Raw genomic sequence first — 11,367 nt, 5'->3', positions numbered from 1 at the left:
AAGACCGCTCCACCATCCGTAGGGGGAGAAGGCGTATGAAACCATCCGGGAGTGCTTGTCCGAAAGAGGCTCAGCCGGGAGGCGTCCCCTCCTGGGAAAATGGAACCGTCTGATGCCCGAGAAGGGCGGGGGGAGGAGGTACGTAGAGAAAGGGCAGGGTCACCAAGCAACAGCCGGGTGGTAGACTCCCCTCCCTCTCTCTTTCCCCTCTCCTCGCCCCTCCCCCAAGGTTTCGCCCTCTATCCCCCACGCTCCTGAGCTCGGAGAGCCCCTGTCGCTCCCGTCTCGCGCCAGCCCCAGGACTCAGGGCCGGGGGAAGAAGTCACAGCTAGGGGACTAGGGCGGGCGTTCCTACGGGCGCCGTCCAGCAGGGGGCGCCCCGTGGCCGCCCTGGGGAGCGGGGGATGGGTGACCCTGACACACGTTCCGAGAACCACCACACCTCGTCCTCCTTTCCCCTCCGATGACCCCCTCCTCCAACCAGGGTTACCAGCCCCGCGACACCGCCGCCACGCCGGGTTCAGCCAGGCTGCTGGGATTTAATCCTCAGAGGACACTTAGACAACTCCTAGTACCCCTCCCCCATTTTAGAGAAGAGGAAATCGAGGCCCGGAAAGTGGAAAGGGCTTGCCTCAAATCATAAAGCAGTAGTGACCCAAAATGGGGAAGCTCTGCCTTCCACTTAATTCCCCATGCCTGCAGACGGCTTAGCTGAGGCCGACTGCTTCACTAGAATGTAAGCTCCTGGAGGGCAGGGCCTAACACCTAGCGGGACCTGAGTGCAAATTTACAGATGCAAGATGCATTGCATTGGATTGCATTAGATGGCCAGTGCTGGGGGATGGTGTGGAGGGGGCTTTAAACCCAAGCCGGGTGGGCCGAGGCCCCTTTTCAGGCCTGAGTGCTGTGATTCTCTAAAATATAAATCACGTGCTCTTTCCTCTACTGTCTCCTAAGCCATTTAAGAGATAGGATAGGTGGATGACTGTTCTAGGTGCCATGTTCTCTTACCTGGTTTAGTGCTTCATCATTTTCACTTGGGAAGTCACCCAAATCCACCCCTGTACAAGCCCATGTTTTATGTGGGGGTAGAGATTAACTGGTCTTCCTGTGGCTAACTTCAAACAATACCATGCTTGTATGGAAAAACACATTTCTCACTCAGCACTCCTTATGGTATCAGTGTTATATCTCTTTTCTACTTTTGTTTGCTCTTTTTTAGTTACTTTCCTGTTTGTCCACATGCCCTAAAATCCAGAAAGTCACGCCTAATACAACTTTATCACTTGGGGTTCACTTTTAGTAAAGAGTGAAAGTAATTCCAAAAGGATTGTAAATTGGTGTACATGCTGAGAAAAAGGTTAACTAAAAGTCAATGTGGGGTAGAAGAGCAAAGATGGTACATATCTGTATTGGTAGAAAGTCCTCAGCTCCTATAAGGAATGAGAAGACATGGCTGGGTTTCTGTCTCAGCTCCTTCATTTTACTAGGTTTGTATGATCCTGGGCAAGGTGGAATGGTGCCATTGAATGTGTATAAGGAGTCTGACTTGTAATCCTTGTAATTATCAGCTATGTGGATCTGGGCACAGCTTCTCTGAGATTATTTTCTCTTTTGTAAAATGGGTATAATATTCTCACTACCTACCTTTTAAGAGGTTTTGTGGTAGAAACCCTAATGAAAGGGCAATTGAATTGCTCCTGATCCTTTCAAATCCCCGCTGAAGAATGGCAGCCAGAAAGTTTTTCATTTATTACTTAAGAAAAAACTTTATATCCTACAGGAAAACATTAATTGTGAAGATGTTACCCTATGATATCATGTCAACAGAAACACAACAGAAAGTAACATGTGCAAAGGCATAGAGGTAGGAGACTGAGGAGCATTTTTACAGAAATTACATCAATATTTCTATTAAAGTGAAGAATTCAATGCCTCTTTTAAATGAAATGGTCTATCATCTCCTCTTCACCTTTTTCATATACTTCTGACATTTTCTTAGAGAAGCTGAGGAACTTCTACCAATATAGATATGTACCATTTCTGCAATTTAATATCCTAGAGAGTTGCTTAGGACCCTCAGAGATGAAGTGATACTCTGATCAAGACAATGATCCAAGATAGTTCCAAAGGGCCAATGATGAAAAATGCTTTCCACCTTCAGAGAGATAGCTGATAAACTCTGAGTGCAGAGTGAAGCCTACTTTTAAAACTTCATTTTTCTTGTTTTTTTTTTCTGTGTTTTCTTTTGCAACATGGCTAATATAGAAACATGTTTTGTGTGATTTCACATGTATAATCTGTATCATTTTACTTGCCTTCTCAAGGAGGGAGAGGAGGAAGGGAGAATTTGGCGCTCAAAATTTTTTAAAATGAATGTTAAATTTTGTTTACATGTAATTAGGAAATATTTAACAAAATAAATAATTTTTTTAAAGAAAAAATTAAGTGACCTGCCGGAGTCCCACAGCCAGCAAGTGTCAGGGGCAAACTTGAACCCAGCTTTTCCTGACTTTAGGACAAACTCTTTAACCTCACACTGTAATCTCTCTCTCTTTTTTCCCTTTTAATTACAGCATCTTAGAATCTCAAAGACAGAGGAGTCATCTCATTCAATAACTGTATACATATTCATAGTTCTCTAAGACCTGGCCTCAGGGAAATCTTTTGGGCATCTTTACTCCTTTTTTCTTATCCTCATATAAGTCATCAAATCATAATGTCTCTTAGATCTAGACCTCTCTTTTCTTGGCCTAAGGAGACCATCCCAGTCCAGGCCTTCTTATTTCTTACCTGAGCTACTGCCTCCGATTTCTTTCCCCTAATCTATTCCGAATACATTTCCAGACCACTCTTAACAAAGAGTAACTCCCATCATGTCATCTCACTATTCAAAGACCTCCAATGGCTTCCTCCTGTTTTTTTCTCCTATTACTTTTCTAAACAACCCTGTGCTCTGGCCAAACTTTCCATTCACTTTTCTGTAAAAATGCTCCTCAGTCTCCTACCTCTATGCCTTTGCACATGTTACTTTCTGTTGTGTTTCTGTTGACATGATATCATAGGGTAAGCACTGGATATGGAGAAGTGGACCTAGGTTAGAATCTCAATGCTTACTACTTTGTGTGACCTTGGTTAAGCCCTATTCTCTTTCCAGACCTCAGTTTCCTCATCTGTAAAAGGAAGGTGTTGGACTAGAAGGTCTTTAGGGTACCTGCTAGCTCTGAATCTTACAACAGACATACAATCCTATCCAAAGATCAGGGCTAATTGCCCCTTCTTCCCCATAGCATTCCTGGATTCTTCTGCTTTGAAGTGCTCTCTTCTTCCTTTGAACTCTTTGTATCTCTTGGGAGAGAGGGAAGGAACAGATCAGTTCCCAACAGGACAAGCCTAAGTACCTTTTATTCCCATAATTTCTACCTTTTATCCCCATGATTTTGTATTATTCCAATTTTTCCCACCTTTGATGCCTCCCATCTGGGAATAGTGCTCAAATGGCACTTAGCACACACTCACTGGTCTTATGGTTTGTTTGCACACATGTTTCCCATTAACTCCTTGGGAACAAAAACCCATTTTAGACATTTTTTATACCTTATTGTACCTCTAGTACAATTCTTTGGACAAGATAGATACTAATTGGGAATGTTTGTTGAATGAATGATTATGAAGATTATTGGTAGTGGGAGGGTGGAAAGCAAGCAAGGGGAGAGCAGTTTCTGGCAAAGTATTTCTTGTATACACTGTCTCCAACACAGGATGGTAGGACTTAGAACCAGAAAGGACCTGATGAAATCATACTCCAGTCTCCTCACTTAAAAGAAGGGAGCCTAGAGAAGGAAGGAAGAAAGGAAATAAGCCTTTCTTAAGCACCTGCTGTGTCCTAGGCACTGTACTAAGTGCTTTAAAAATATGATTTCATTTGGACCTCGAAACAACCCTATGGGGAAGGTGCTTATATTTTTTTGCTTTTTGGAGGGCAGTTGGGGTTAAGTAATTTGCTCAAGGTTGCACGGCTAAGGGTGTGTGTGTGTGTGTGTGTGTGTGTGTGTGTGTGTGTGTGAAGTGTCTGAGGCCGGATCTGAACTCAGGTTCTCCTGACTCCAGGGCTGGCACTCTACTCACTGTGCCACCTAGCCTCCCCCGAAGGTGCTTATTATTATCCCTATTTTGCAAATGAGGAAATGTGGCAGAGGTTAAGTAACACGCCCAAGGTCACAAAGCTAATTAATGTTTGAGGTCACATTAAAACCGGGTCATTGGGACTCCAGGCCTAGTCCTCTATTCCCTTGTCCACCTGTAATATTAATAGGATAGAAGATCTTCCCTGTGCCTTAATAGGCCTATGTGCCCAGCTGTGATACACCCTGAATCACATAGAGCCCATTGGGGGAGGAACTTGCTTAAAGAGAAGCTTGCTTAGGGGAGGCTTGCTTGTAGGAAGGTCTTCACACCTTTTGGTACTAACCTAATTAAGCACTGAGTCATGAAGATATACATACACTAATTTCTCTGCATGTATTTTCTCTGACGTTCAGGGTGCTGACCTTTCCCCTGAACTAGTGAATGTAATTAAAAGTAGGATTATTCACCCCTTTTTGAGCAGTCCTTCCTAGAAAAGCATATTAAAGAACCTGTGCTAGCAGGCCATCCTGGGTATGCTAGGGTACTTGCTGTTACGCCACCTTGCTGAGGTAAAGGGACTTGGCCAAGGCCATACAGGTAATGGGGCAGCTATGTGACATAATAGATAGAGCACAGTCTCTGGAGTCAGAAAGATTCCTCTTCTTCCTGAGTCCAAATCCAGTTTCAGACACTTATTATCTGTGTGACCCTGGGCAAGTCACTTAACTCTGCCTCAATTCTTCCATCTATAAAATGAGAAGGAAATGGCAAACCACTTAGGTATCTCTGCTGGGAAAACTCCAAAAGAGATCGCACCTGATGGAAAATGACTGTACAACAACAACACTACAAGTATGTAGCAAGAGAATTTTAACAAAAGAGTAAACTGGACAGTTTCTCTGAGCAAGATGATTTATTATCTGGGCATGAACCTGAGAATAAACTAAGTCAAAGCCTGCCTCAGTTTCTAGCCAGAGACCCCCAAGCAACAGGACAGCTCTTTTATAGATTTTGGAGGATACTTTGACTGATGGGAAATTTGGTAATGAGGAGCTCACAATGACCTCCTCTTTACCCCTTCACTAAGAAGTGTTCACTGTTTGAGTCCCCCTGCAAGACAGTGGCCCAGACTTTTTGGACAGCAAACCAGACATCCTTGAAGGATAGCTTGGTGGTATATTAGGTCTGACTCCCTTATGGCAAACTGCACCCCACCAAGGTTAGCTCAATTCCTTCTGGCAAGAATAGAACAGTGATTAGCAAGAGAACTGGATTTCTAAATTTAGGCATTGTAGGTCAACTGAATTCTGAGCTAAGTTCAGAGACAGAGATCCATAGCTAAAGCAGTTACAGGACAAAATCAATTTACTATAAATAGGATCAGTAAGAAAATGGTACTGAATGAATTTAATTTTCTCAGGTAACAGAAGCAGTATTCAAACCCATGTCTTCTGACTCTAAAATCAGTACTTTTTCCATTATTCCGTGATGCATCTTCCTTTGCATTGGTATTTTTATTATTCTAAATAATAATAGAGGCAGCTAGGTGGTGCCATAGTGCACAGAGTACTAGGCCTGGAGTCAGGAAGACCTGAGTTCAAATCTAGCCTCAGAGACTTACTAGTGTCTGTGATCTTGGGCAAGTCATCTAACCATTGCCTACCTCAGGTTCCTCAATAGTAAAATGGTGAGGGTTGTTAGGTGGTGCAGTGAATAGAGCACTGGCCCTGGAGTCAGGAGGACCTGAGTTCAAATGCGGCTTCAGACACTTAATGAAAAACTAGCCTGTGACTTTGGACAAGTCACCTAACCCCAATTGCCCTACCTTCCCCCCTCCAAAAAGCAGAAAAAAAAAATCGTAAAATGGTGATCATAATAACATCTCCCAGGGTTGTGAAGATCAAATGAGATATTTCCAAAGTGCTTGGTACAGTGCCTGGAACCTACTAGGCACCATATAAATGCCCTTTCCCTTTTTTCTATTAGTGGTTTGCAAAGTGTCACTTTTCATTTACCCAGACTGGGTTCCCTAGTCCCTACTTCTCTCCCCTTATCCCCTACACCAGGCAACGAGAATGAATATAGGACTGAAATCTCATTGCCCCCTACTTCTGTCTGGGGATGTTAGTTATCCCATTTAGTATAATGTTTGACTTAACAAGGCTTTTCCCACAAAAAGCCCTAAGGAAAATTATAATCATGGAATGATAAAACTGAAAGAACTCATCTGTCCAATCCACTTACTTGATTTTTTAAAAAATTCTTATGTTTATTGATATATTTTGTTTTTATGCCACATTTATTTTTGAATATATCCTCTCCCTCACCCCCCCCACGAGCCATTCCTTATAACAAAGATTTAAAAAGAAAAGAAACAGATCAGCAAAAACAGTGCATCAGCCATATCTGACAATATATGTAATATTCTATAGCCATCCTGCCAAGCTTGGTTATCATAATTACTGAATGTTGAATTGGGTATGGGGTAGGGTGAGGTTTGGTGTTGTTCTTCTGGTTTACAATACTGTAGTTGCATATATTGTGTTCACTTCATTCTGCATCAGTTCATTGAAGTCTTCATATGCTTTTCTGAATTCTTCATAGTGATTTTTTTTTCTTTTTTTTGGATCGGGGAAGGCAGGGCAATTGGTATTGAGTGATTTGCCCAAGGTCACACAGCTAGGGAGTGTTAAGTGTCTGAGGTCGGATTTGAACTCAGGTACTCCTGACTCCAGGGTCAGTGTTCTATTCACTGTGCCACTTAGTTGTCCCTATAGTGATTTTTAAAATAATATAGTAATATTCTATTACATTCAGATATCATGTATAATGGGGGAAAACAAAAGGTGCTTTGGCCTTTTCTGGATAGAGCAGGCTCCATGACTTCATTTAATTCCAGGTAAGCCCATGCAATCTCCTTGTTTTAAACTATCCCTCTGGAATGAGAGAGTTAGGAATCCTCTTGGACTTGGACTTGGTCAGACAACAGTTGGAGTGCTTAGTTAAGCTCTGGGTGCCACATCTTGGGAAGGGCATCAATGAGTTAAAGTCTGTTTAAGGGGGGAGATGCATTAGACTTGTTCTGTTTGGACCCAGAGGACAAAACTAGGCTCCATGGTGGGGGTAGGGGGAAAGGGAGGAAGTGACTAAAAGGCAGCTTTCAACTTGATAGTAATTCCTATCTTGGTAGTAATTCCTAATAATTAGGGCAACCTGGAAGTGGAATGTACTGTCTCAGGAGCTCAGTGTGTTTAGCATTGCTGGAGAGTTTTCTAGGAGAAGTTTGGATTTAGTCTGTTTTCTGTTCAGTGATTGGGCAGCTAGGTAGTATGGTAGATAAAACACAAGACCTGAAGTCAGGAAGACTCTTCTTGAGTTCAAATCCAGCCTCTTACACTTACTAGCTATGTGACCCTGGGCAAGTCACTTTACCCTGTTTGCCTCAGTTTCCTCATCTGTAAAATGAGCTGGAGAAGGAAATGGCAAACTACTCCAGGATTTTTGCCAGGAAAACCCCAGATGGGGTCATGAAGAGTTGGATACGACGGAATGAACTAAATGAACCAATTAAACAACTGTTCAGGGATTAATTGGTTTAGATGGTCTTTGGGGTCCATTCATTCCAACTCTGAGATTTGGCGAAGGTAGGATCAGAACCCCAGTCTCTTCAGTGCCAACTCAGTACATTTTCCATTATACCATATTGCCCTCTGGAAGAATCCAATGCTCTTCCTGCTGTTCTGCCTTCTCAAAGGAGAAAGCAGAGAAGCCAGAGAGGAACACAGAAATATGGGAAGATGGGGTGGGGGCTGCTCAATCCTTGCTCTTTCTCTAATTATAAAAATCCCATCCCTCTCCCAGCTGTCATCCAGAAACAGGTTCTTACCCTGACCACAAAGGGAAGGGTCACTTATTTTACTATTCTTAGTTTCCTCGGGTTTGAAGGGTGGATAAGGGGAGCAGGCACTGGGGAGACACAGAGTAAAATAGAAACCCACCCAGGGAGGAGGACACATCGACAGTTTGAAAGGAGTGAGGGAAGGGTTTTCCTTCAGGGATTCCCTCCCTCTGGGCTGGACAGGTCTGGAAACCCTTCTTGATTCTTCTAATATTTTAATCTGTGTTTAGGGAGGGACTTCCCAAGTTTGGCAGTTTCAGGAAGGGGAGAGGGACAATATCCGTTTCCTGCCTTCTTCCTCTCCCTGAATATTTCTGACCTTCTCTCTGGGTCTTAGAGACTAAGAACGCTAAGACAATGACCCTTCCTTCCTCTAGTCGGGGTAAGAAGGATGTATCTGAATGGAGGCTTGGGCGTAAGGACATCTCTCTATTGGTAGGTTCCAGCTGATCACAAGAAGTGGAGGAAGGAGCCATTCTGACAATCTCCAAGGAGTGGGAATGGAATGAATGTGAGGGAGGGAACTGGTGCTCTGAGAATGACAGACAAGCAGGTTTGGGAGGTTCATCGATAACTGCAGTGTTTGATAGGAACAAGAAATACTGGTAGGCTATTGTTCTGGTGGTGGATTTGGAATTGTGGGAAATTATCTTTAGTTGGAAGTCACTTAGTCACTGGCTAGATCATTAGCATATTAAATTCTAAAATTAAAATACATTTTTAAGTTAAATTTTTAAGTGGTTCACAGATTCTCGTAGACTTTCAGAGGAAGGAACTCAAGGTTATGTGGCCTAATTCTCTCATTCAACAGATCAGGAAACTGAGACCCCGAGAAATGGAGTAACTTGTCTAAAATCACATAGTAAGTGGCAGAACATCTTCTAAGACTCAGGCTAGAGACTTGTGTATCCTGTCTTCTCATTGAGCATTCCCAAGAAAAGCTCAGAATCATTTTGACCCCCTTGTTCTTTTTTCCTATTATTCACCAGCCTCCTCTAAAGAGAAGTTTTAGATCCCTGAAGCCTGGACCACACATGTACTCGTTTATCCCTGGACCTTATATCAAATCTTCAAATGGACCAATTCATATTTTTATGGTGGGAGATCCCTAAGTCCTTCAGAAATTTTTTTTCCTTCCTTGATTTACAGGTGTGTATTTTTTAGGCCCCTTCCTCCCATTAGAAACGAAGTTTTCAGAATAGGAACCTGACTGCCTTTTCTTTATAGGGCTGTGTTATGGGAATGAGAATCTGAAGGTCTTCCCTGCCCCTTGGCCCTTTGATAGGCTTAAGTGACTCTGAGAACCTTCCTTGATTTGAGAATATACTCTGCCCTCAAAAGGCTGAATGTGCTCACCTGGAGCCTGTAGAGGGAGGCTTGTTTTTCAGGAATGCCCACACCTTGTTACTTTGTGATTGGGCAGTGAGTCACAAGGGCTGTGATGGTCTCTGACCCAGGAGAAGGCTATATATACCCTGATGTGAGGTTTTGCTCTGGGGCTCACTTTGGGAAGAGTTGTGTGATTTGGTCAGATGAGACTCTGGGCAGCCGTTGAGCCCCCCCCCCCCCCCTCCCCCCCCCCCCCCTTTCCCCCTCCCCCCTTCTCCCCTTCCCCCCTTCCGTGCTTCCCTCTCTGGTAACTGACTAGGTATGGATGTAATAGTCAGACAGGGGGAAGCCCTGTTTGCTGATCTGTTTCTCTGTCTGCTTGTAACTTCTGTTTGTATTCTCTGAAGCTCAGGGTGCTGACTTTTTCTCCTGAACTAGGTAAATGATATGTTTGTTTGATTAAAGTAATATTGTTAACCCATTTTGAGTTGCTTTCCTTTAGTAAAGAAGATCTAAGACCCTATGCTAGCAGCCACCCTGGGTATGCTAGGGTGCTTGCTGCTACAGGCTGCTTCTTTTATTTGCTTCCTTCTTTTTGGTCTACTCCTCTGTAGGAAATTTTTATTTTTCATCACTGAAGCCAATTGTTTCAATAGGTTGCAGAGTAGAATCACAGAACTGTCAGAGCTTACAGGAGAATAGGAATATAGAATCTTAGAATATGAAATATCAGAGTGAGAAGGGACCTTAGAACATACAATGTGAGAACTCCCATGGTTCGAAAAGGAAGGAACCCTGGGACATATTGTCAGAGTTTAAATAGGCCTTAGAACATAGAACCCAGAATGTCAGAACTAGAAGAGAGCTTCTTGATCATTTGAACTGGTCACCAATTCCCTCATTTTAAAGATGATGAAACTCAAGCCCAGCTGTCCAAGGGATCACACATTGGACAAAGCTGGGATGGAGACCCAGTCCTTCTGACTTTCTGTCAAGTGTTTATTTCCCATTTTATGCTATCTCATGCTACCTACCTAAACTAGGCTATCTGTGTTTTGGAGAAACAGAGAGCAGAGATGATTTGGAAGTGATTGAAATGTAGTATTTATAATTATAATAATATAATTTATAGTCAAGTTTTAGATTTGAGTACTTTCGGTGGGGGGAAGAGGGACAAGTTGACTAACAGAACCCAACTCTATAAAATTCTTATATCCTAGAAGGGACACTGATTGTGGGACCCAGTAACTCAAAGTGACACTTTACCTTCCTATCACCATGCCCCAGGAAAGAGGTCATTCATCCCTTGACACTTAGCTTTTATGTTTTTCAGCCACTGCAAAACTGGTTGCTCAGAAGCAGACTTCAGAAAAACCTGGAAAGATTGAATGAACTGATGTTGAGTGAAGTGAACAGAACCAGGAGAACATTGTACTTAGTAACAGCCACAATGTGAAATAACCAACTTTGATAGACTTATCTCTTCTTAGCAACGCAACTCCAAAGGACTCATGATGGAAAATGCTGTCTGTATCCAGAAAAAGAACTATAGATTCTGAATGTAGATTGAAGCATATTATTTGTTCTTTCTCTCTCTCTTTTTTCTTTTTTGTTTCTTCTTTCTTGTGGTTCCTCCCATTGATTTTAATTCTTCTTTACAACATGACTAATGTGAAAATAGGTTCAATATGAATGTATATGTAGAGCCTATAGCAAATTATATACCCTCTTAGGGTGGGGGAGGGGAGAGATAGAGAGAAAATTTGGAACTCAAAATGTTATGGAAGTGAATGTTGAAAACTAAAAATAATTTTTTTTTTTTTTTGCTTTTTGGAGGGGGGAAGGCAATTGGGTTTAAGTGACTTGCCCAAGGTCACATAGCTAGTAAGTGTTAAGTGTCTGAGGCCCGATTTGAACCCATGTCCTCCTGACTCCAGGGCTGGTGCTCTATTACATGCACCACCTAGCCACCCCAATAAATATTTTTAAAAACAATTATTGTTCAGATTCCT

At 42.7% G+C, this 11,367-nt stretch overlaps 1 protein-coding gene and 1 long non-coding RNA gene across 3 annotated transcripts in view; both read left to right on the top strand.

Annotated features, from left to right (window-relative positions):
• The first annotated feature begins 14 nt into the window (after positions 1 to 14).
• The window catches only part of RHBDL2 (rhomboid like 2), a 49,872-nt gene continuing 38,519 nt past the window's right edge, over positions 15 to 11,367 (top strand). The window contains exon 1 of the mRNA XM_069067991.1: positions 15 to 138. Coding sequence (XP_068924092.1) covers positions 100 to 138 — 39 coding nt within the window. The 5' untranslated portion in view covers positions 15 to 99. The remainder of the gene's footprint in view (positions 139 to 11,367) is intronic.
• Positions 8,255 to 11,350, top strand: LOC138146251 (uncharacterized). Of its 2 annotated transcripts, XR_011164438.1 has the most exons (3): positions 8,255 to 8,461; positions 9,016 to 9,175; positions 10,689 to 11,350. It is a non-coding gene; the product is annotated as an uncharacterized lncRNA (long non-coding RNA). The 2 variants fall into 2 exon arrangements; XR_011164437.1 differs by lacking the exon at positions 9,016 to 9,175.

The sequence above is a fragment of the Petaurus breviceps genome, unplaced genomic scaffold, assembly GCF_028583685.1.
Source record: "Petaurus breviceps papuanus isolate PSGF00001 unplaced genomic scaffold, PetGlider_PUasm1.0 90760, whole genome shotgun sequence".
In the NCBI taxonomy this organism is placed as follows: Eukaryota; Metazoa; Chordata; class Mammalia; order Diprotodontia; family Petauridae; genus Petaurus; species Petaurus breviceps.
This window is presented reverse-complemented; position numbering and strand designations above follow the sequence as displayed.